The 20,421-nt window shown below is 42.5% G+C and overlaps 1 protein-coding gene across 1 annotated transcript in view; it reads left to right on the forward strand.

Annotated features, from left to right (window-relative positions):
* Nucleotides 1–20,421, forward strand: part of DNAH11 (dynein axonemal heavy chain 11) — a 331,353-nt gene that overhangs the window by 63,740 nt on the left and 247,192 nt on the right. Inside the window, exons 18-24 of the mRNA XM_056118695.1 lie at nt 1,410–1,568; nt 2,499–2,582; nt 4,794–4,952; nt 9,322–9,444; nt 10,285–10,407; nt 16,055–16,279; nt 19,602–19,693. Coding sequence (XP_055974670.1) covers nt 1,410–1,568; nt 2,499–2,582; nt 4,794–4,952; nt 9,322–9,444; nt 10,285–10,407; nt 16,055–16,279; nt 19,602–19,693 — 965 coding nt within the window. The remainder of the gene's footprint in view (nt 1–1,409; nt 1,569–2,498; nt 2,583–4,793; nt 4,953–9,321; nt 9,445–10,284; nt 10,408–16,054; nt 16,280–19,601; nt 19,694–20,421) is intronic.

The raw sequence follows: 20,421 nt of genomic DNA on the forward strand, positions 1-20,421 counted from the left end.
TATTTTTTAATTTTGATGAATCATCATGAAATATAATTACAGACTTACAGATTTTCATGATTGCGTTTCAAACAATGTTCAAGTACTCATCCCTCCACCAGTGCCCATTTCCCACGTCCAATGTTCCCAGTATTCCTTCCCCCACCCTTCCCACCTCCTGCCTCTGTGGCAAGAACAATCCCTCTTACTTTCTCTGTCCTTTTGGGTGTTCTGGTTTGCAATACGATTTTTTTCTCTTTTCTGCTCCCACACTTTCTTACGCTTTGCTGACTCCCTGTGCCATGGTTTCTTTGAGTTCATTAAACATCCTCAACATGATGTCAGTGCAGTCATTCTCTGAGCGTTTACAGAGCTGGTTGGTGCTGGTAGAGCCTCCCTTGTTATAATTTACACTCATAGATCTCGTTGGATTTCTGCATTTCTTCCTTACTGGGTTTGCTGTGTTTCTGCTCTGCTCAGTCTAAATCTTTGTAGGTAGCCTCCCTTCCACCACCTTCCCCGGGAATCTCTAAGGGCTTGGTATTACTTTTTCCTTGGTGTTAACTCTGTCTCATCTAGTGATTGAGGTCTAAGTGTCAGCTGTAGGAGGTGTGATGAGGAGAGCATACATGGCCTTGTGGTTCAGAAAATGTGGGTGTGGGTCTGCTAAGATAGCAGAGGACTGGCCTGGAGACCTCTCGGACCAACCTGGCAGGGAGGGGGATCCACTTCCAAGTTCAAAAAGGTGCCATATTGTCAGTTAGAATTTAACCTGGGGAATTGGAAACATAAGCAGAATGTCAGGAGGTATGAAGGTGGGCCTGCCGAGACTCTGGAGGGCGGGTAAAAAGTATTTTTAAAATCTGAAAGTCCCTTTCCCCTTTTTCGGTAGAACATTCTAGAGCCTCATCTTTTGCTCCCTACCATGTAATAAAAATCAAGAGGAAAAATTTATTTATAGAAATCTGAAGCCAGAGCAAATTTTGCTATACGTATGTTGCATAGGAAGACTATTGCTGAAATGGTTAGATTTCCTGATAGTCTACCCTCATTTTCTTTTTCTTTTTGGGTCACACCCGGCAATGCACAGTGGTTATTCCTGGCTCATGCACTCAGGAATTACTCCTGGCGGTGCTTGGGGGACCATATGGGATTCTGGGAATTGAACCTGGGTCGACCATGTGCATGGCAAATGCCCTTCCCGCTGTGCTATTGCTCCAGCCCCCACCCTCGTTTTTTTGAACAGCTGAGAGTTTGCTCATCTAAAGTCTTCTACCTTTTGCCAGTAATTATACTGCAGATTTCTTTGTATTTTCTTTTTAAACAAGTTGTCAGTGTTGACATAACTAGAGCTACAAAATGGTGTAGCTTCTCTTCCCCTATTTTCTGAATGATGAGAGTATGTGCCCACATGTGTATTTTCTCCATAGGCAAATCAAGAACTGGAGGCATTAGAAGAAGAAATGTTGCAGATGCAAGAATCTGCTCATCTTTTTGAAGTGGCTCTTCCAGAGTACAAACAAATGAAACAGTGCCGCAAAGAAATAAGATTACTCAAGGGACTCTGGGACGTCATCATATATGTTAGAGTAAGACACTGCTTTTTGAAAGCATTTCCACCCCCCCTTTTTTTACTTTTATTTTGTATAAATGTACAGGTTTTAGTGTGTGTATCATACTATTTGGGTTTTAAAATTTCTTCAACTATGTGGGAATTCATCATCTCTCCCCTCACTGTTGAATTTGAGTTTGTATATCTACTTCAGATTTTCTTTTCTGAATATCCATTATTTTTGTTTTCAAATGAAACATTGTATAATGAATTGACAGTTGTTTGCTTCAGATCTTTTTTTGTGGGGGTTATCTCAGGAATTAGTGAAAATTAATAGCTAAATATTTATTACATATATAGCTACCTGTGCATACAAAGTCACATATATGCCATGCGTATGCTTTATGCAGTAATCCTGAGTAAAAAAATGAAGTTAGTTTGTATGAGGTTAATTATATTGAAAATTTAAGTGTAAAAATAAGTTTTAAGAAATTTGCATGTTACATGCATTAGAATATGTGCAATAATAGCATACATAATATTTTAAGTTAGGTGAAAAACTATAGCAATATAGTTGCAAGATATAGACTAGGGTTAAGAAGCTAATGAGAATTTTGCTAAGGATGAATGAAGATTCATGAAAACTTTTAATATATAGCTTTATGCAAGTCTGATATTTAATGATCTGAACTTGTCAGTGCATCCAGATTACTCAGAATCAAATGCTAATATGGTAGTGTCATTGCTACTAGCAATTATATATCATAATTTTTGGTGCTAAGTTTGTCTTGTTCTAACAACTTTTTGTTGTGGCAATGGGGAAGTTTTGAAAGAGCAGTTAATATTTAAATCATTGACTTTCCACTGGATGAGAGTCTCCCTGTGTGTCATCCATTTATATATTTTGCCGCAGAGTCTCGCTTCCACCAAATGTTGTTGACACTTTTATCTGCTTGTGCGTTTTTAGAGAAGCATTGATAATTGGACTAAAACCCAGTGGAGACAGATTAATGTGGAACAGATGGATGTAGAACTCAGAAGGTTTGCCAAGGCAAGTTCCATAACTGTCTGTTACAACAATTTATCTTTCTCAGCACCACCTCCTTCCATCTCCCCTAACCTAGAATCTGGTGTGAGGGGCTGCATGTATTTATTTATTTCAAAAATAGTCCTATGAGACTGTATTTCCCCACACACACACTCCCACCTCTCTCAGCCAGTTGCACTCTGATCAAGCTTCCCTGTCTGTGAATGAATGAATGAATGAATGAATGAAAGCTTATTGAGATAAAATGGATTGCCAAGTAGCAGCTCTCTTGATGAGCTTCCTGTGATCCATCTAGAATGGAGTGGGAGATTAAAAAATATCCCAGCCCATGTGCTAGGCCTAGGGAACCTTTAAATTATTCTCTTAGAAATCATAGCATTCCATTTCTTAAAATATTCTGAGGTGCATGGCAACCACAATAAATATGCCACTGTGGATGTATGGGGTATATTTTGTTCTTTCTTAATTTTATTGCTTAATCTAATATCCCAAGGGGTTTGATATATAGGGAACTAAGCACGTTTGAATTTGGTGCTTTGCTCTCAGGTCTCCAGAGCCATGCACCATTTGAAGAAAATGGTACCTCATTAGATAAAGCCACTCTGGTGGCCATATATGTGATATATATTTGATATGCCAAACACAGTAACAACAAAGTCTCCAATGGAGACGTTACTGGGCCCGCTCGAGAAAATCGATGAACAATGGGAGGACAGTGACAGACAGTGACAGGATATGCACACATATATACATTATGTATATGTTATACATTATATAGATATGCATATATGTATACATGTTGTACATATTTATATATCATGCATATCTATACATAATGTATATGTGTGTAGTATTAGTACTATAGTATTATAAACATTTATATATATTGTACATATCTATACATAATATATGTGTGTAGTATTATGGACATAATATGTAATATATATTGTGAGGTGACTAACAGTGGGAAGAGATTAAATGGTGGTAGAACCTTTACTTTCTTCTCACTGCAGAACATCCCATCTCCACTCAGTCTGAAATGGAGATTGCCAAAAAACCCTGTGCTTTTCCAGTCCTTTCTCCTGTATTATTTTGATCACAAAGACCATCACTGAAATGTCCCATCATTCTTTTTATGCCATGGGGCGCTGTCTTCTCATTCTCTACTTGCTCCTTTTCCATTCGTTATTTCACTTTGACAATTTAATGTCCACTCTCAGCTAAGAGTGACCTTTAGTAATGTAAAGGTTGACCTCCCTTTACATTTTTTTTAAAGTAGCCTCAGACTAGCTTCTGTGCCAGTTACTTTATTATGGGTTTGCTCACATAATGGTTGGTGCTGTTCCATGGGCCAGGAAGACAGCCAGGTCAGGGGCTCTGATTGATGTGTCTGGAAATCTGCGGTTTTGAAGTGCCAAGGACCAAATGTTCACAGGTAGCTGCCATTTCAGGCCTTCCATTGAAACAGGTCATGTCGTCAATCTATTTTCCATTTATGTTTCTAAAGCAGCAGTGGAGAATGTCCAGCCCACAGACTTTATAAGGGTCATGAAGTCAAATGGTCTGGCCCTAGTACATGTCAGGACAGATACATATGCTTCTCATTGATAGCTTGTGGTCCATGTGGCTGTATTGTGTGGTTCATGAATATAATGTTATAAATATAAAATTGACCCTTGATAGGAAAAAAAGATTCCCCACCCTGTAGAGGAAACATTTTCTTTTTGTTCCCTCCCCCACCTTTTTTTTCTGTTACTAATTGTAGTTTACAATACTATTGACAACAGGTTCCCATGCATACAGTGTTCCAACATCCCACCTCCCCCATTTCTGTTTCCCTCCACCAACATCAGGGTCCCCACCCATCCCTGCCATCTCCCTGTTGGAGTAACCTCAGTTCTATAAGGAAGCAGTTTTCACTGTTCCAGTCTGTACACTGACTCCTTCCCTACAGATTTCCTCCTGGCACAACTGGTTAGACTTTGCAGATTACCTATTCACATAAGTTACATGTATCCCACTGGTAACATATGAACCAGTGAATCATTTTCTGCTTCTCTGCATTTAGTCCTTAACTTGGAAACTTAAATGAACCTACTAATTTTTTGTAACCCAGAGAAATACATATTTGAATACTTAGATCCTTTCAAAAATACAAATGATAAAATGCATTATTATATTTGGAGAACTGTTCTTTTCTTCCCCCTGTGATAGGAAATATGGTCGCTAGACAAGGAGGTCCGTGGCTGGGGTGCATATGCCGGGCTGGAAGGCACCGTGAAAGACATGAGGACCTCCCTGAAGGCAGTCACAGAGTTACAGAGCCCTGCGCTCAGACAGAGGCACTGGCACCAGCTTGCGAAGGCCACCGGGGTCAGTGATTTGGGGGTTGGTTGACAGTTGAATATATTTGTGACTTGGTCTATGTTGTTCATCGGGGATGCAGCAAGATTTGTGAAAAGGTCTCTGGTCAAACCTGAGAGGTCGGGACTGGAGTGACAGAACAGCAGGCAGGGCACTTGCCTGGCATAGGGCTGAACTAGCTTCAATCCCTACTATTCCATATGGTACCCTGAGCATTGCCAGGAATAATCTCTAAGTGCACAGCTAGGAGTAAAACCTGCGACTGCCAGATGTGGCCCAAAAATCACAAAGAAAATAAAGTGAGAGGTCAGTTTCTCTGGGATAACTCCCATGGACTGGACAGAAAATAGAATCCCTAAGATTCAGTCCCAGCTCTGGATTAAATAATGTGCCTACCTCAAGCTTCCGTGCTTTAGCTGTGTACCTAGCATGGTGGTATTTGGAGGAGGAAGGCTTTGGGAGTTAATTTAGGAGGAGTGCATTTAGTGCCCAAGTGGACAGTGCTACAGTGCTACTATATACAAGGTCCTTATGTATACTTTCCCTTCAATAAATGTCCCTGAAACTACAGTGGTGGTGATGATTTTTTCCAAGTGTTATCTACATTAACTCTAGAATGAGCTCCCCACCCCGAGCTGAGCCCTGGCAGCTAAAGACCTCTGGTTCCAGCCACAGCCATGCTTAAGACCACTCACCACACACTCGGACGAGCCTCACACATGAAGGAACCTACAGAGGAACCCAGGTGTGCGGAACTTGGGGCGTAGTTCTAAAACCCTGCTCGGATTGGGACTGGGCTTCCTCCACCCAGATCCTCCATCTTCCAGTATGTAGGTGTTACACCCACCAACTGCCCCCAGCGCCTTGTAATCCCATCAATGGCCAAGACCCAGAGACTATAAAACCCAGCTCCTGAAAGAGAATAGCGGAGAGTATCCTGCCTCCATGCCTGGCTGTCCTCACCGGGGCCCCTTGGAGGAGGGTGGGTTGAGTTTCCCTCCCCCTCCCCGAGCTGAGCCCCGGCAGCTGAAAATCTCTGGTTCCAGCCACAGCCATGCCTAAGACCACTCTCCACACCCACAGACGAGCCTCATGCATGAAGGAACCAGCAGAGGAACCCAGGTGTGTGGGACCCGGGGTGTAGATCTCCAAGCCTTCTCAGATTGAGGCTGGGCCTCCTCCACCCAGATCCCCCATCTTCCAGTATGTAGGCGTTACACCCACCAACTGCCCCCGGCGCTGTGTAATCCCATCAATGGCCAAGACCCAGAGACTATAAAACCCAGCTCCTGGAAGCACGGAACCATGAATGCAACATCTTATTATCTAGTTCTTACTCTGGAGAACCTGGCAGACTACCAAAAGTATCCTGCCCACATGGCAGAGTCTGGCAAACTCCCCGTGGTGTATTCAATATGCCAAAAACCAGTAACAGTGATGGGTCTCATTCTCCTGACCCTGAAAGAGCCTCAAATGTGGCACTTTCTAAAATCTCAGGGCTAGGACGAAGGAAACGTTACCGGTGCCTGCTTGAGGAAATCGATGAACAACAGGATGACAGTGATACAGTGACAAGTTATCTACATTGAATTTAAATTTAAGCTTAGAAATTGATTTTTTCAGAGGAAACTTTTTTTTAAAAAAGTTTTTGGGTCACATCTGGTGATGCTCAAACATGAGGAAAATCAGTGTGTGTGGGGGGGAGGGGAGAGGGGAGGCCCCTGGGTATGATGCATTCAGTGGTCAAGAGCCACCTCCCTGGAGGAGCAAAGAGATGGGGACCACAAGTGATGGTCAGTGGACATTTAATTCAGAACTAAATAGCATACTTATAGGCTACCTGACAGGGGTTGAGGTATAGGACTGAAGGTAGGTGTGCTTGATCATTTACAGAGGTAAAGTGTTTTGAATGAGGCAATTCTTTTGGAGGGATTAACTCTAGGAGATGTTCTGTCTAGAGAAAATTTTCCCAGGGGAAACATGCATCTGTATTGCTTTTTTCTTTCCCTTACTGCTAGTACATATTAAACAATCATCTTAAGCTTATCTCTCATTAATATGTGCAGTTATTTGGATAAACAGTAAGAAATATAGACTCCCAAACTTAGTGTTCTGGGCTTCAGGGGTTAAGGCTAAAAAAATGGGCTTTTCCATAAATCCCAGACTAAGTCCTCAGGCTGGTTTAGCTTTTATTAGTCCATGGGGTCCTGTCTTTTAAGTCATTATGGCTTCTATCAAAACTGTGCTTTATGATTTCTAGACCATCTCATATTGAAGCCAGCATAGCTTTGCTGCTTGTCCAGAGTCCATCCAGAGGTCCCTCGGTGAGACCAGTTTTTTGAGGAGTTAAGGAACTATAGCGATTGAAGCCTGAATCCAGTAATTATAATAGATGCCTGGGCGTAGATATATTTCAGAGTCAACTAACTCCCAAATATTAGGAGCATAGTATTAATGGTCTTTCTGTGTTTAAAAAGTAGACATTGTTCTATATTAAAATATGAAAAGGTTATAGGGAAGAGAGAAAAGCAAGTAATTCACTACAGTTACAAAATCCAGAGTCACCAAAAGGTTTGACTTTATAAGTAACCAAGCCTGACTTGGGAAATTCAGTAGCTAACAGAATGAGAGGCAAAGCACATAGGAAAGGTTAAAGATAATCAGGGGTTTAGGAGTGCCCATAATAGCACTGTAAGCTTCAGTGGTGGGAGGAAAAGGGGCAATACACTGATGAAGCCTAAAACACCTGGGGCTAATATCTAATACTCAGGGGTTATTCCTGGCTCTGCCCTCAGGAATTACCCCTGGTGCTACTCAGGGGACCATAAAGGATGCTGGGGATTGAACCTGGTTTGGCTGCATGCAAGGCAAAGGCCCTACCCTCTGTTCTATTGCTCTGGCCCAAAAGAAAAATTTTTAATTAAAAAAATTTAGAATAATAAAAACCAACATAGTCAAAAGAAAATTTCAAGTGGGACTAGAGAAATAGTACAGCGGATAGAGCACTTGCCTTGTATGCAGCTAACCCAGGTTTGATCCCTGGCATTCTATCTGGTCCCCCAACCCCCTTCAGGAGTAGGCCCTGAGCACCACTAGGTATGGCCCCAAAACAAAAACAAAGCAATTGTTGTTCAAGTAATGTCATCTGTAACATAGTGTATTCAGTGTGAGGTGAACAGCCTCCTGAACTACCATCCGTATACTCTCAGTTGTGTTTGTCACCAGAGAGGTCACCTTTCCACCCATCATCCTTCCACAGGATTCGCTCACTTGCTTTTTGTAAGCAGTAGACTGTGCAGCCCCCTCACTCCCATTTCCTCCAGAGACATTTCTCCTCACCCAAATCTTTTACCAATATTATGCCCTTCTACAAGGCAAAAAGGGCAATTTTTTCTGACAGACTCTTAGAAAAAGGCTCTTTCCTCCTGCACCAGACAAAACCTGGACCTCCTGCACCAGACAAAACCTGGATTCAGCCTCCATGTGAACTTCATGCCTTTGCAGTGCACGAAGACCCTCCCCCCCGCCCCCCACTCAGCTTGTACATCCCTGTTCCTTCTTTCACAGTACCGGCATGAGCTCAGGAGTGATGCAGAGATGAGGGGACCTACTTAGCTGGTTTGCTTGGGATCTGCAGGTTCTGGTGTCACAAATGCCTTCTCTCAGGAAAGCTACACCATGTGCCAGGACCTGGGAAAGCCATAGAAGCCAATAGCACCCAGAAATAGGAAGTAGCTTGTCCACAGCCGTTTGGCTGACTACTCTTAATTTGCAAAGGACATGAGTGGGGTTGGGGGTCTCAGGAAGTCCTGGCGAGCTGAGCTGATGCTGCTGGGGACCTTGGGGTGCAGTGGAAAGATGGGCAAATCCAATCAATTCTTTTTTTTTCATGGTAAATAGGAATGGCGACATTAGGAGTGTTTTTACACCAGAAACTGAGATTAAATTGGAGATAAAACTAGGTTAATCACAGAAGTAACGGAATCATGTCCAAATTAGGGTACTTTTAGGACAGAAAGACAACTGAGCTATTTTCTCCTGATTCCTGCAATTTCAATTAAATTACAATAAGTGGACAAGAGGATTCTTTGAAAAATAGGTTTTGTGGGCAAAGGGACTAAGAAGGGAGCCAGCCAGGGAAGGCCTTGAAACGAAAGAAAGAAGTGTCCTGCCCACATTCAGAAGTGGTGTTTCAGTGACTGAGACTAGGAACTGTGTATTTGATTGTCTACACCCTCAGAACCAGCCCTGGACCCAGCCTCTGGGCCGAGTATAGTCCAGTGTGAATCATTCCTCTGACAATTATGTAAAAGGTGTGGAATGTCCACATGCTCACATTGCTGCTTCCCCCCGACCCCTTTTGAATCTTGCTCATCAGGTCAAGTTTTCAGTAAATGAAGCTACGACATTGGCAGATTTATTGGCTCTGCAGCTGCACCAAGTGGAAGATGAGGTCCGGAGCATTGTGGACAAGGCCGTGAAAGAGTTGGGGACAGAAAAGGTAGTGTCCCCCGAGCCTCCCTTTGCGCCTCGGGGCTGATTCTCCACATGAGCAAGGATGCCAAGTCCTCTGGGCCATGTGGACAGGACAGTTGGCCCGGCTGATTGGTGGTGATGATGACAGTAGAAAACAGCTTATCCATAAGCTAGCATCAAAACAAAGTTTTAAAAAACAAAGAAGTCTGTCGTTTACTTTGTGGCATATGCTGCTGTACGTGCTTTATTTACATGAATTCACTAACCTCCTGGGGAAGGACGGACTCTTTCCCTTATGTTACAGAGGAGGACAATGAAATGTTGAGAAATCATTAACGAATCCAGTGTCACAGAGGCAGGCTGGAATTTTGGTCCGCCATACAGAGTATGACCTGTCTCGTGCCAGCTAGCTTGTAAATCATACTTTTAGGTTCCTTTTAGTTAATTTCTGCTCTAGCGTTCTGTTTCTGTGAAAGACGTAACAATCAAAGCTGAAGTGTTAGAGAGGTCAGAGAGTGAGGAACTTACCTAGCAGGCGACTTTGTCCTGACAATGGTTCAAATCCCGGCATTGCATATAGTTCTTCAAGCACCTCCATGTGTGGCCCCTGAACATCTTTGGGTGTGATAGCTAGTAGAAATTCGATTTGATGTGATTCTTGTTTCTTTTGTGTGTTGTAATTCATTCTATAAACCTCTTGGATGTAGTTATTTGGAGAAAAAATTATTACATCTATTGTATTTGGCACCGTTTTTTTTTTAAGTGGTGAAAAGAACCCTTTAGAAAACATCCACACAATAGATAGCCTGGATGTTGATCCCAGACGAAGCTTCTGTGCACGTATGCTGATTCTGTTTCTGACTAGGTCATTATGGAAATCAGCCACACCTGGGCAACCATGGAGTTCTCCTATGAAGTTCACTATCGGACGGGCGTTCCTTTGCTGAAATCAGATGAACAGCTTTTTGAGACTCTGGAGCACAACCAAGTAAGATGGATATTTTTAATGAAAGATTCTCACCTTTTAAGAGGTGATTTTTTTTAACACCTTCCGAAGTTCTCATACTTAGTATTTCTTCATCAAGCATCTACCGGTTTCAGGTTCCAGATATGGTACCCTTTGGAATTGAAGGGTTCTAACACTGGCTCTTAAAGAACTTGTTGGTGAATAGGGACCAACAAACAAGCTCCAGGGATTCTCAGAAATGACAGGTGCTGCATGAGGGGAAGACGCAAAGGAAGGACTTTTAAGGAGAAAGTGGTGCTGGTGCAGAGCCTGGAGGATGATGATTGTCCATGTCAGATGGAGACCAGGAAAGGGTGTTTGGGATCCAGGAGGGGCCCTGTTCATGGCTTCCTGGGATGCCCAAAAGAATCTGCTGCTCAGCATATTCAAAGAGTTTGGTTTCCTACATCAGACGGAATTGACCTGCCCCCCACTATTAGAGAAAAAAGTCATTTAGCACCCTTCTAGATCATTTCAGTGCTTGCGGGGGGAGGGAGGGTGATATCACCCACTTTAGAAAACATAGCCTCTTCAGAATGAAATACAACAACCTTCACACACTTCCCTCTTATTGTGGTGGGAAGATGCTCGCTGGCGGGGTGGGTGTTTGAATATTATCTGTAATGAACTATTGTGAACTATTTTATGAAAATAAAATGTATGAAAATTGCAAAAAAAACTCAAAAAAGAAAACACTGCTTCAGACTGTAGATTTTGGGAAACCCCATGGTCATACACAGGTAAGGTATTTTTCTTACACATGGATGATTCTAGTTGAATCCCCTGCAATGCATATGATCCCCTCGTGTGCATCCCTAAGAGTGACTTTTGAGCTCAGAGCCAGGATTAAGCTCTGAGCACTGCCATGTGTGGCCCCCAAATAAGCAGAATATAGGTTTTCTTTGTGTGGGTAATGAAAAGTAAGGATGGAAGGACAGTCCAGAACACAGATTTGGTTTTGGATCTTTTTTCTTCCTCAGGCATTCAAGCAATGCTCAGAGGCCCACGGGCCACTGCCATGACCTGTAGCCAACCAGGCTGGATGGCTTATTGCTGCTGGGGGCCAGCAAGGCCACCCCTGGTAAGGCTTGGGAGCCTACAGAGCAATATTGAGTGGTAGTAGAGGCTGTGATAGGGATCAAACATGTGTCCTTGTGCTTGCAAAACCTATACCCTTGACCCCATGCCTTCTACCCCACTCCTGTGGCTTTGAACTCTACTGTTCCAGGTGTTGATTATATTCTTGAACATTAGAGATATGGAGGTAAAAGAGAAGAGCTATTCAGGAAAATAGTAATAGTTGTGTTCTTATTAGACATAAGGTCCTTAGGAAAAGAATCTGGCCTAGAGGGAGGATGCCCTGTGTTTCAGTATATTTATTATTTTAAACATAGTATAATTATATATTAATATAGTATATTATGGGTTGGGGCAATAGCACAGCAGGTAGGGTGTTTGCCTTGCATGCAGCCAACTGAGGTTCGATTCCTCCGTCCCTCTCAGAGAGCCCAGCAAGCTACTGAGAGTATCCTGCCAGCACGGCAGTGCCTGGCAAGCTCCTGGTGGCATATTCAATATGCCAAAAACAGTGACAACAAGTCTCACGAAGGAGACGTTACAGGTGCCTGTTTGAGCAAATCAATGAACAATGGAAGGACAATGCTACAGTGAAATAGTGTATTGTAAACACATATACGTTAGGTGTGTATTGATGTATATATATATATACATACACATGTTTACAAAAGTGGGCTGGAGTGATAGCACAATGGGTAGGGCATTTGCCTTGCAAGCAGCCAACATGGCCAACCCGAGTTCGATTCCTCCACCCCTCTCGGAGAGCCCGGCAAGCTACCGAGAGTATCGAGCCCGCACGGCAGAGCCTGGCAAGCTACCCGTGACGTATTCAGTATGCCAAACACAGTAGCAACAAGTCTCATGATGGAGACGTTACTGGGCCCGCTCGAGAAAATCGATGAACAACGGGAGGACAGTGACAGTGACAGTGACAGTGATTTTATTGAATCTCCGTGAGGTAGAGTTACAAAGCTTTCATGTTTGAGATTCAGATATGTAATGATGGACACCCATCCCTCTATGAGTGCACATTTTCCACCACCAATGTCCTGAGTATCCCACCGCCCTCCCCCCATCCCAGCCCTCACCCTGACTCTATGGCAGACTATTTCCCCAGTACTCTCTCTCTACTTTTGGGAATTATGTTTTGCTTCAATTTACCCACCACCTTTCAAGCCTACCTGTTAGGAGCAGACACTAGATAATTTATTTTCCATTGCTCATTTTGAATATCATGAGAAATCTTTTAGGCCATGTGCTTCTGAATTCTAGATTGTAAATGGTTGCGTTCCAGAGACATCTCTGTAGGGCAATAATCCATTTTAGGATTCAATTGGGCATCTCTGGACCAGGGATGTTGGTGTGCTAAGATGGCGCCCAGAAGCAGAATGTGGGCATGACAGCCAAGCTGCTGAGCAGGAGGGGATCCTGGGAGGGACAGCCCGGCTCCTCTGCCGCCATTCAGCCTAGAGATTTAATCCTGGAACCCGCATCCCTAGGTCTTGCTTGTGGAAGCTCTTGGTCACCAGGATTCCATCTAGAGTAGGCTGGGAAGAGCACATCTGCTCCATCAGGGGTGCCCCTGTGAAATTGGCTCAGTATGGGGCCCAGAGAGATCTCTGGCTCTGTGGTGTCATCCAGGACTCGCTGTTGTGTCTCTGGACCAGGGCTGTTGGTGCGCTAAGATCACAAGATACACTTTAAGCTTATGCAATGTTGTATGTAAATAAAATCTCAGTAGAGGTGGAAAACAGAATTGTCAAATCTATTAAATACTGTGAGGTGAAGGAGAGCAAGATGGGACCATCGGAAGTGATGGAGAATCTTGGAACTTTCCCTGTAGAGGATGGTCCACATACTCCCAGACCACATGGCTTAAAGCAAGTCTGGCACTAAGGAAGCCAGAGCTTGGTGGGAAACTGAAAAGGGAGGAAAATGGAAGCTGGAGGGCTTGCCAGGAAGGAGGCAGGTTTTATTCTTTTTAGTGTCAGGAGAAAATGCAACCTTGGAGTGATTAATGGGTAAGGACGAGGGGGGAAATGATAGAGGAGAAAAGAATAAAGTTTAATACTTAAATTGCACTCTGAGGCATAATTTTTTTCTCTTGCATGCAAAGAGATAGACAGTTTTCTTGCAGAAAACATATTTATTCTTTTAGGGGAAATGTTAGTATTAATATTTAATATCATTAATTTGCTCACTTAGCAATTACACATTTATCTATTGCTAGCTCTTGGCATTGCCTGCTAGGTCTTAGAGATCCAACAATATGTAGAATCAGTGTCAAATCCCTCTCAATACTTACTTCCATCAATTTGGGTATTATTTGCCTTTTTGCAAACACTTGTTTGTTTTGGGGCCACACTGGACACAGAGCTTCCTTATGTGCTCTACTGTATAATCTCTGGGCGGCTAGGGGAATCCCTGGTGGCTCTCAGGGACTCGGGCCACTCCCCCACAGAGGGGGTTGTGTGCCTCAGGCCATGGGGGGGATGAAGGAGAAAGTCAGGGCCAAGCTGATTGATGATCAATTGCCATTATCCCCACAAGCCTGTTCCAGTCTCTTTAAGCCCCTCATTCTAGTCTCACACTGGCCCTCATTCCTGTCTCCTCCTGTCTCTCCTGCTCATCTCTTTGTGTTCCCTCTCGCAGCTGCGTCTCTTATCTCTCTGCGCTCCTGCTCCTGCATTCTTCCCCTATATCCTTCTCCCTCTGTCCCCCTTTCTAGTCTCTCCTTGCTTGCTGCCCTGGTCTCTCCTCTCTCTGTCTCTCTCTGTATCTCTCTCTGTCTCTCTCTCTGTCTCTCTGTCTCTCTGTCTCTCTCTCTCTCTCTCTCCCTCTCTCTCTCTTTATCCCTCTCTCTCCCTCTCTCTACCTCTAGCTCTCCCCCTCTCCTTTCCCTCTCTCCCTCTCCTCTTTCCAACTCCCCATATTGGGTGTAGTCACCATACTCCATCTGGGAGCAAAATCAACATATGAAAGCCCTTTCCTTTGCTCACAGGTAAAATACCACTTAAGGTGTTTTTCTCCTTTGCTTAGTCCAATAACTTAGTTAACATCTTAATTATACTTCTTAATATTAGTTATTTTGTATGGGCACAGTAAGAGATACATTGAGCCTGTAGGGTGGCTCTCCTGGGGATAGATATCTCGCCACAGATTGCTCGGCTCAGGCCGGATTAATCATTCCTAAACCTAGCAGGGTCCAAACCTAGTTATTGCTTTTTGGATCATGACAGCGTTTGTCTATGACCATGCTCTTAACTTATAGTTAATCATTATGGCACTTTGGCCAGGCCCATTTTGGTGTCAGGGTAGCACAAAGCTCACAGCTTGCCCTGGGTCCATCCAATCCCCTGTAGGGACCCTGCTTTTGGGGTGCTAGGAAGGGCAACAGAGGCTTAGGTCGAGAGAACAGATGCCCTGGAGGTAATATTATCTGGAGTCAATTAACTCCCAAGTTACAAGAGCATAGCATTAATTGTCTTCTTGTGCCCATACAGAAAGGACATTGTTCTGAATTAACTATGCAAAGGACTTAAGGAGAAAAAAAACCCCAATATTTACAAGTCAACAGAGCACAAAGAAAGAAGTTACAAGTAAACACAGAGGAATGGGAGCACTGTGATGGGAATAATCCAGTAAACCTAAGCTCCCTGTGGCAAGGTGGAAAGGACAAACCAATATTATCCTACATTCTATGGTTCAATCCTAGTGGGCTTATATGTGGTTTTGGGGATCCCACCTGGGTCGACTATACTCAAGGCAAGTTCTCTATTCTCCATACTATCTCTCCAACACCTCTTTTTGCAAATTTGGCAAAAGACATGATTCAGTTCTAAAGAGCCATAAAGAGCCTTGAAAACTTTACCTTTTATGTATTTATTTACTTATTTGTAGTTACCACAGTTGACTAAATTTTATTCTACTTCTTTAATTTAGTCACCATGAAATAGAAAATTATTCATGATTGGGTTTCAGGCATACAATGTTTCAACACCAATCTTTCACCAGGGTCCATTTCCCTCCACCAATTACACCCACCAACCCCATTTGCTGCCCAGTTATGTCTATGAGAGGTGCTTTAAAATTTTTATTATTATTATTATTATTATTATTATTATTATTTTGGTTTTTTGGGTCATACCTGGTGATGCTCAGGCGTTCCTCCTGGCTCTGCACTCATGAATTACTCCTGGCGATGCTCATATGGGACACCGGGAATTGAACCCAGGTGAGCCCCATGGAGGAAAATGCTCTACCAAGTTTACTATAAACACTTGACCACCTTTCAGCAGTACCTCCACCTGACTCTTCCCTCTAATATAGGTGTTGCCCCTCCCTGTCCTAATCCCCAACCCTCTCAAGTGGCGCATTTCTTACTGAATTCCAGTTCTCAGGGTCTTTGTTTCCCTTGTCTTTGGGCATTTGTTATTTCACCATTGTGTTTCTTTATATTCCCACATATGAGAGAGATCATCTGTGTTGGTCTTCCCTGTGACTAACTTCACTCAGCATGATACTCCCCAGCTCCCCTCCATTTTACTTTTAGGTTCAATTACAGACTCTTCTTCAGAGCAAGTATGTGGAGTATTTCATTGAGCAAGTCTTAAACTGGCAAAATAAATTAAACATAACAGATTCAGTCATCTTTACTTGGATGGAAGTCCAGAGAACATGGTCTCACCTGGAAAGCATCTTTGTTTGCTCAGAAGATATTCGAATCCAGCTTGTGAGAGATGCAAGAAGGTTTGATGGGGTAGATGCTGAATTTAAGGTTTGTAGAAGATAGGCTCTTTTCCATTCTGGCAAAGTTTTCCAAGCCATATGCAAAGTTTATAAACAAACCTGATTTGAGATGGTGTACTTATAAAAAATGAATATTGTATATGGGTCAGAAAATATTTTTCTGCAGAGTCAGAATTAATCTTTTTTGGAAGCAAAATAATATTTATTGATTTACTTATTTTGGTTTTGGGGCAACATCTGGCAATGCTCAGGGCTTACTCCTAGCTTAAAGGTCACTCTATGCTCAGGTCAGCCCGCTCCTGGTGGGCTCCGGGGACCATTTGTGGTATCAAATCTGGGTTTGCTGTATGCAAGGCCAGTGCCCTACCTGTACTATTGCTCAGAATAAAGAAATTTAGAGAAATGTTGAGGAGAAAGAGAAAGATATGTGGTCAAGAGAAAACACAGGCTTCACCAAAGGGGAGAAAAGTGGAGACTGACTTATGGGAGAAGGTTATACACAAGTGCTCCAAATTTTCTTGGCTTGGAGTTCTCTGCATAAAAGATCATCTGACTATGGTCCCAGGGAAAACCTTGAACTCTTGACAGTCTTTTCACATTTTTTTTTTAATGTAGGAGTACTGCTGTTTATTCAGCCTCTGTTTAGGCTGATTAAATTGGGCATGAACTCCACCTTACTTTTTTCCCCCATGTTTTATAATTTTATTTATTGAATCACCCTGAGAGCAGTTATAAAACTTTAGGGTTTAAGTCTTGGTCATACAAAGAAACACCCATACCTTCACTAGTTCCCATTCTCCACCACCAAAACCCCCAGTATATCCCCATCCCACACCCTCCGCCCACCTGGGGGTAGATGATTTCCATGTTACTCTCTCTCTCTACTTTGATTACATTCAATATTTTGACACCAGACCCACCATTATTACTTGGGATTTTACCCCAACATCAGATCTGCCAAAAAGGAAACAGTAGACAATTTGTTTTCTATTGCTGGTTATGAATAACATGATGTTGCGCGGCTGCAGTAGTGGGCTCACGATTTTAAATTTTGAAATTTTAATAATTAAATCTGGAGGAATTTTTGCCAAAACCTGCTGGGTTTTGAGATTTGTTCTGAGTCTCTGGGATCATGGCTGTTAAGCAGCTTGATCAGGAGCCAGAGAGGTCATTCGTGGATGGTGACTTGGGATCTTTTTGGGGTGGGGAGGAAAGCTGGCTCCACCCCCATCCCATGAAGCCCCAATGTGTCTCATCACGGAGGGTCCAAACCTGACTGTCCAATGGCCTCTGGAGGATGGTGGCCACCAAGCCATCTAGGGGGAGTAGGTGGAGGGATAGCACCCTTTCCCCCCTGGGGTGGTCTGGTGCTGGTCAGCCATTGCAGGGACCAAATGCATCTCTGCGAAAAGCTGTTGGGTTTTGAGATTTGTTCTGAGTCTCTGGGATCATGGCTGTTAAGCAGTTCGATCAGGAGCCAGAGACGCCTTACCGCCTGTTATATAGCTGAGCTGGAGGTGGTTTGTGGGTGTTTCCCACGTACCTAACTTTTGGCCGTTTACTTTCTTGGTAAACGTGACCCTAAGTTGTTGAATCTGGCCAAAGACACAGCAGCAATTTTGGGGTATCTAGAAGTCTGAAGGCACCATCAGGCTGCTGATGCACTCACCTCACAGGTACAGATTGACCTGCTGGCGGTACCATACCCCCCTTTCACATTCTTATATTACCTTTAGGCTCTCCTCCAACTTCCTTAGAGTAGATCTTTTAGACTTTGCCATTTTTTCCTGTTCTTGTGGAGTGAAGAAAATAGTATAGAAATAGACGGTCATGACCATGCTCTGTTAAACCTGGAGACACTAAATTTTGAATTCATATAATTTTGATGTGCAAAAAAATATTTTGCTTCCTTTCACTTTCTTTCAATTAATTAAAAATGTGAAATCCCTTCTTAACTTCTTGTGCCAAACAAAAATAGACAGCAAGTCTGCTTTTCAGACCGGAGACACGTCACCCTGTCTTTTTTTTGTATATATACATTTTATTTTCATAAAGTAGTTCACAATAGTTCATTAAAGATAATATTCAAATACCCACCCCAAGAGCCAGCATCTTCCCACGCAATAAGAGGAAAGTGTGTGAAGGTTGTTGTATTTCATTCAGGGGCCATTTAAGCCTGTATATAAGAGAATACAAGCAAGTATGATAAAACCAAACAAATGTGTGCTACTTTAGGTGCATCAGTGGACTAGACTGTAAGAAATCGCGCCATTCCAAATGCGGCCATGTGCTCCAGGAAATACTGCATTGCTCTCTTCCGGGAGCTTTATTTTATAGTTTCTGGATCTTTGCCATTGATGAGATTACATGGTTCCAGGGGCAGTTTGTGGTGTGACTGCCAAGCTACTGGAAAACTGGGGAGTTGGGTGGAGGAGGCCCAGTCCCGATCAGAGCAGGCTTGGAGATCTCAGCCACGGGTCCCACATATCTGGGTTCCTCTGCGGTTCCTTCATGAATGAGGCTTATCTGAGCATGTGGAGAGTTGCCTTGAGCATGGCAGAGGCCACCCTGTCTTAAGGCATGCTAGATGGCTGCATCCCATACAGTACAAGACTGAACAGGGAAAGCAGAAACCAAGCAAAGGCAGCCAGCCATGGCCCAGACAACACACAGGGATGATTCCTGAGAAAAATAATGGTGATACACTTGGTATAGAAATGAGTATTAAGTTGTTCCTCCTCTCACAAGCAGAACTCTAGAAGATCTATTGTAGCATTTACAGTGGAAAGATAGGGGCTGAAGCCATAGAACGGTGGGTAGGGTATTTGCCTTGCATGTGGCCAACCCGGGTTTGATTCCCAGCATCCCATATGGTCCCCCGAGTGCCACTAGGAGTAATTCGTGAGTGCATGAGCCAGGAGTAACCCCTGGTCAATGCTAGGTATGAGTCATAAAGCAAAACAAATAAAAAATAAAAAAATAAAGTGGAAAGATAAGTTTGGATATGTATTACTTATCTCATTTTCCCTCTATGGATATACCCTTTAAATGCTGGTTTATCTCTCTTATTCCTTTGGGCTAGAAAAAAAATTTTCTGTGACTCAGGAATACTGGTCATGCCCCTCACATTAATGTTGACAAGTTCTATCATACTTAGTTTTTGATCTTTGTGCAGAAAGAAAAGGGAAAGGAAAAGGACATGGTGCTCTAAGTGTAGCCTTGCTTCCTGATGGTTTAAATTTCAAAATGGGTAACAATTGGGTCAAAAAAAGAGAAAAAGGTTAAAAAAGGGTTACAGTTTAGAAAAATAATATTTAATATCAATTACTACATGTTATACTTTGATACAGGAGTTAATGTTCAAGACAGTTAAAATAAAAAGTGTTTTAGAAGCAACATGCAGACCTAATCTCTATGAAAAACTCAAAGATTTACAGTACAGGTAAGACTAAAATTATTTTTTTATTTAAATGAGAGTTCTTCCAAATAGATAATCATGTAATGGGTACAGCTGTACTATATTATTTTATATTTTTGCTTATAGTTGTCTAGTTAGCTTGTACATATTAGTTGGCACATGTATATCTTAAATTATAAACAAATCCAAATATATTTCTGTTTTTCAGAAGGAATGCCATCATAGTTAAATTACTATGCTTATTTTCAAGAGAATTCACATGATTGATTAGTCAATTCTTTTAGGAAATTCTTCACAAATACTTTTTTAATTTTAATTTTTTATTGAGTCACTGTGAGATATACAGTTACAAAGTTGTTCATGACCAGTTTCAGTCATACAGTGATCCAACACCCATCCCTCTATCAATGTCCATTTCCCACAACCAATGACCTCAGTTTCCATCCTGTTACCCCATAAATACTTATTAAGCATCTAATCTAATATATGACAGGAACTATGGTGTTACTGTTATTTTAAGTCCTTTATTCTATCTATAGTTTTATTATACCAAAAATATCCATGGAAAGCATAGACAAACTTTTAATTTCAATCCTTATCCTAAGGGTCATTTGTTATTTGTTTCATGTAATTCTTCAACTGTTAGTGATCATAAGGCTATTCTAGGTTTCTATTTAAAATGGGCAAGTCAGCTATTGAAAGAATTTATGACCAGATTTTGTACAAAATTGTGATGACTTTGTATTGCAAGG

Source organism: Sorex fumeus, unplaced genomic scaffold, assembly GCF_029834395.1.
Source record: "Sorex fumeus unplaced genomic scaffold, SorFum_2.1 ptg000037l, whole genome shotgun sequence".
In the NCBI taxonomy this organism is placed as follows: domain Eukaryota; kingdom Metazoa; phylum Chordata; class Mammalia; order Eulipotyphla; family Soricidae; genus Sorex; species Sorex fumeus.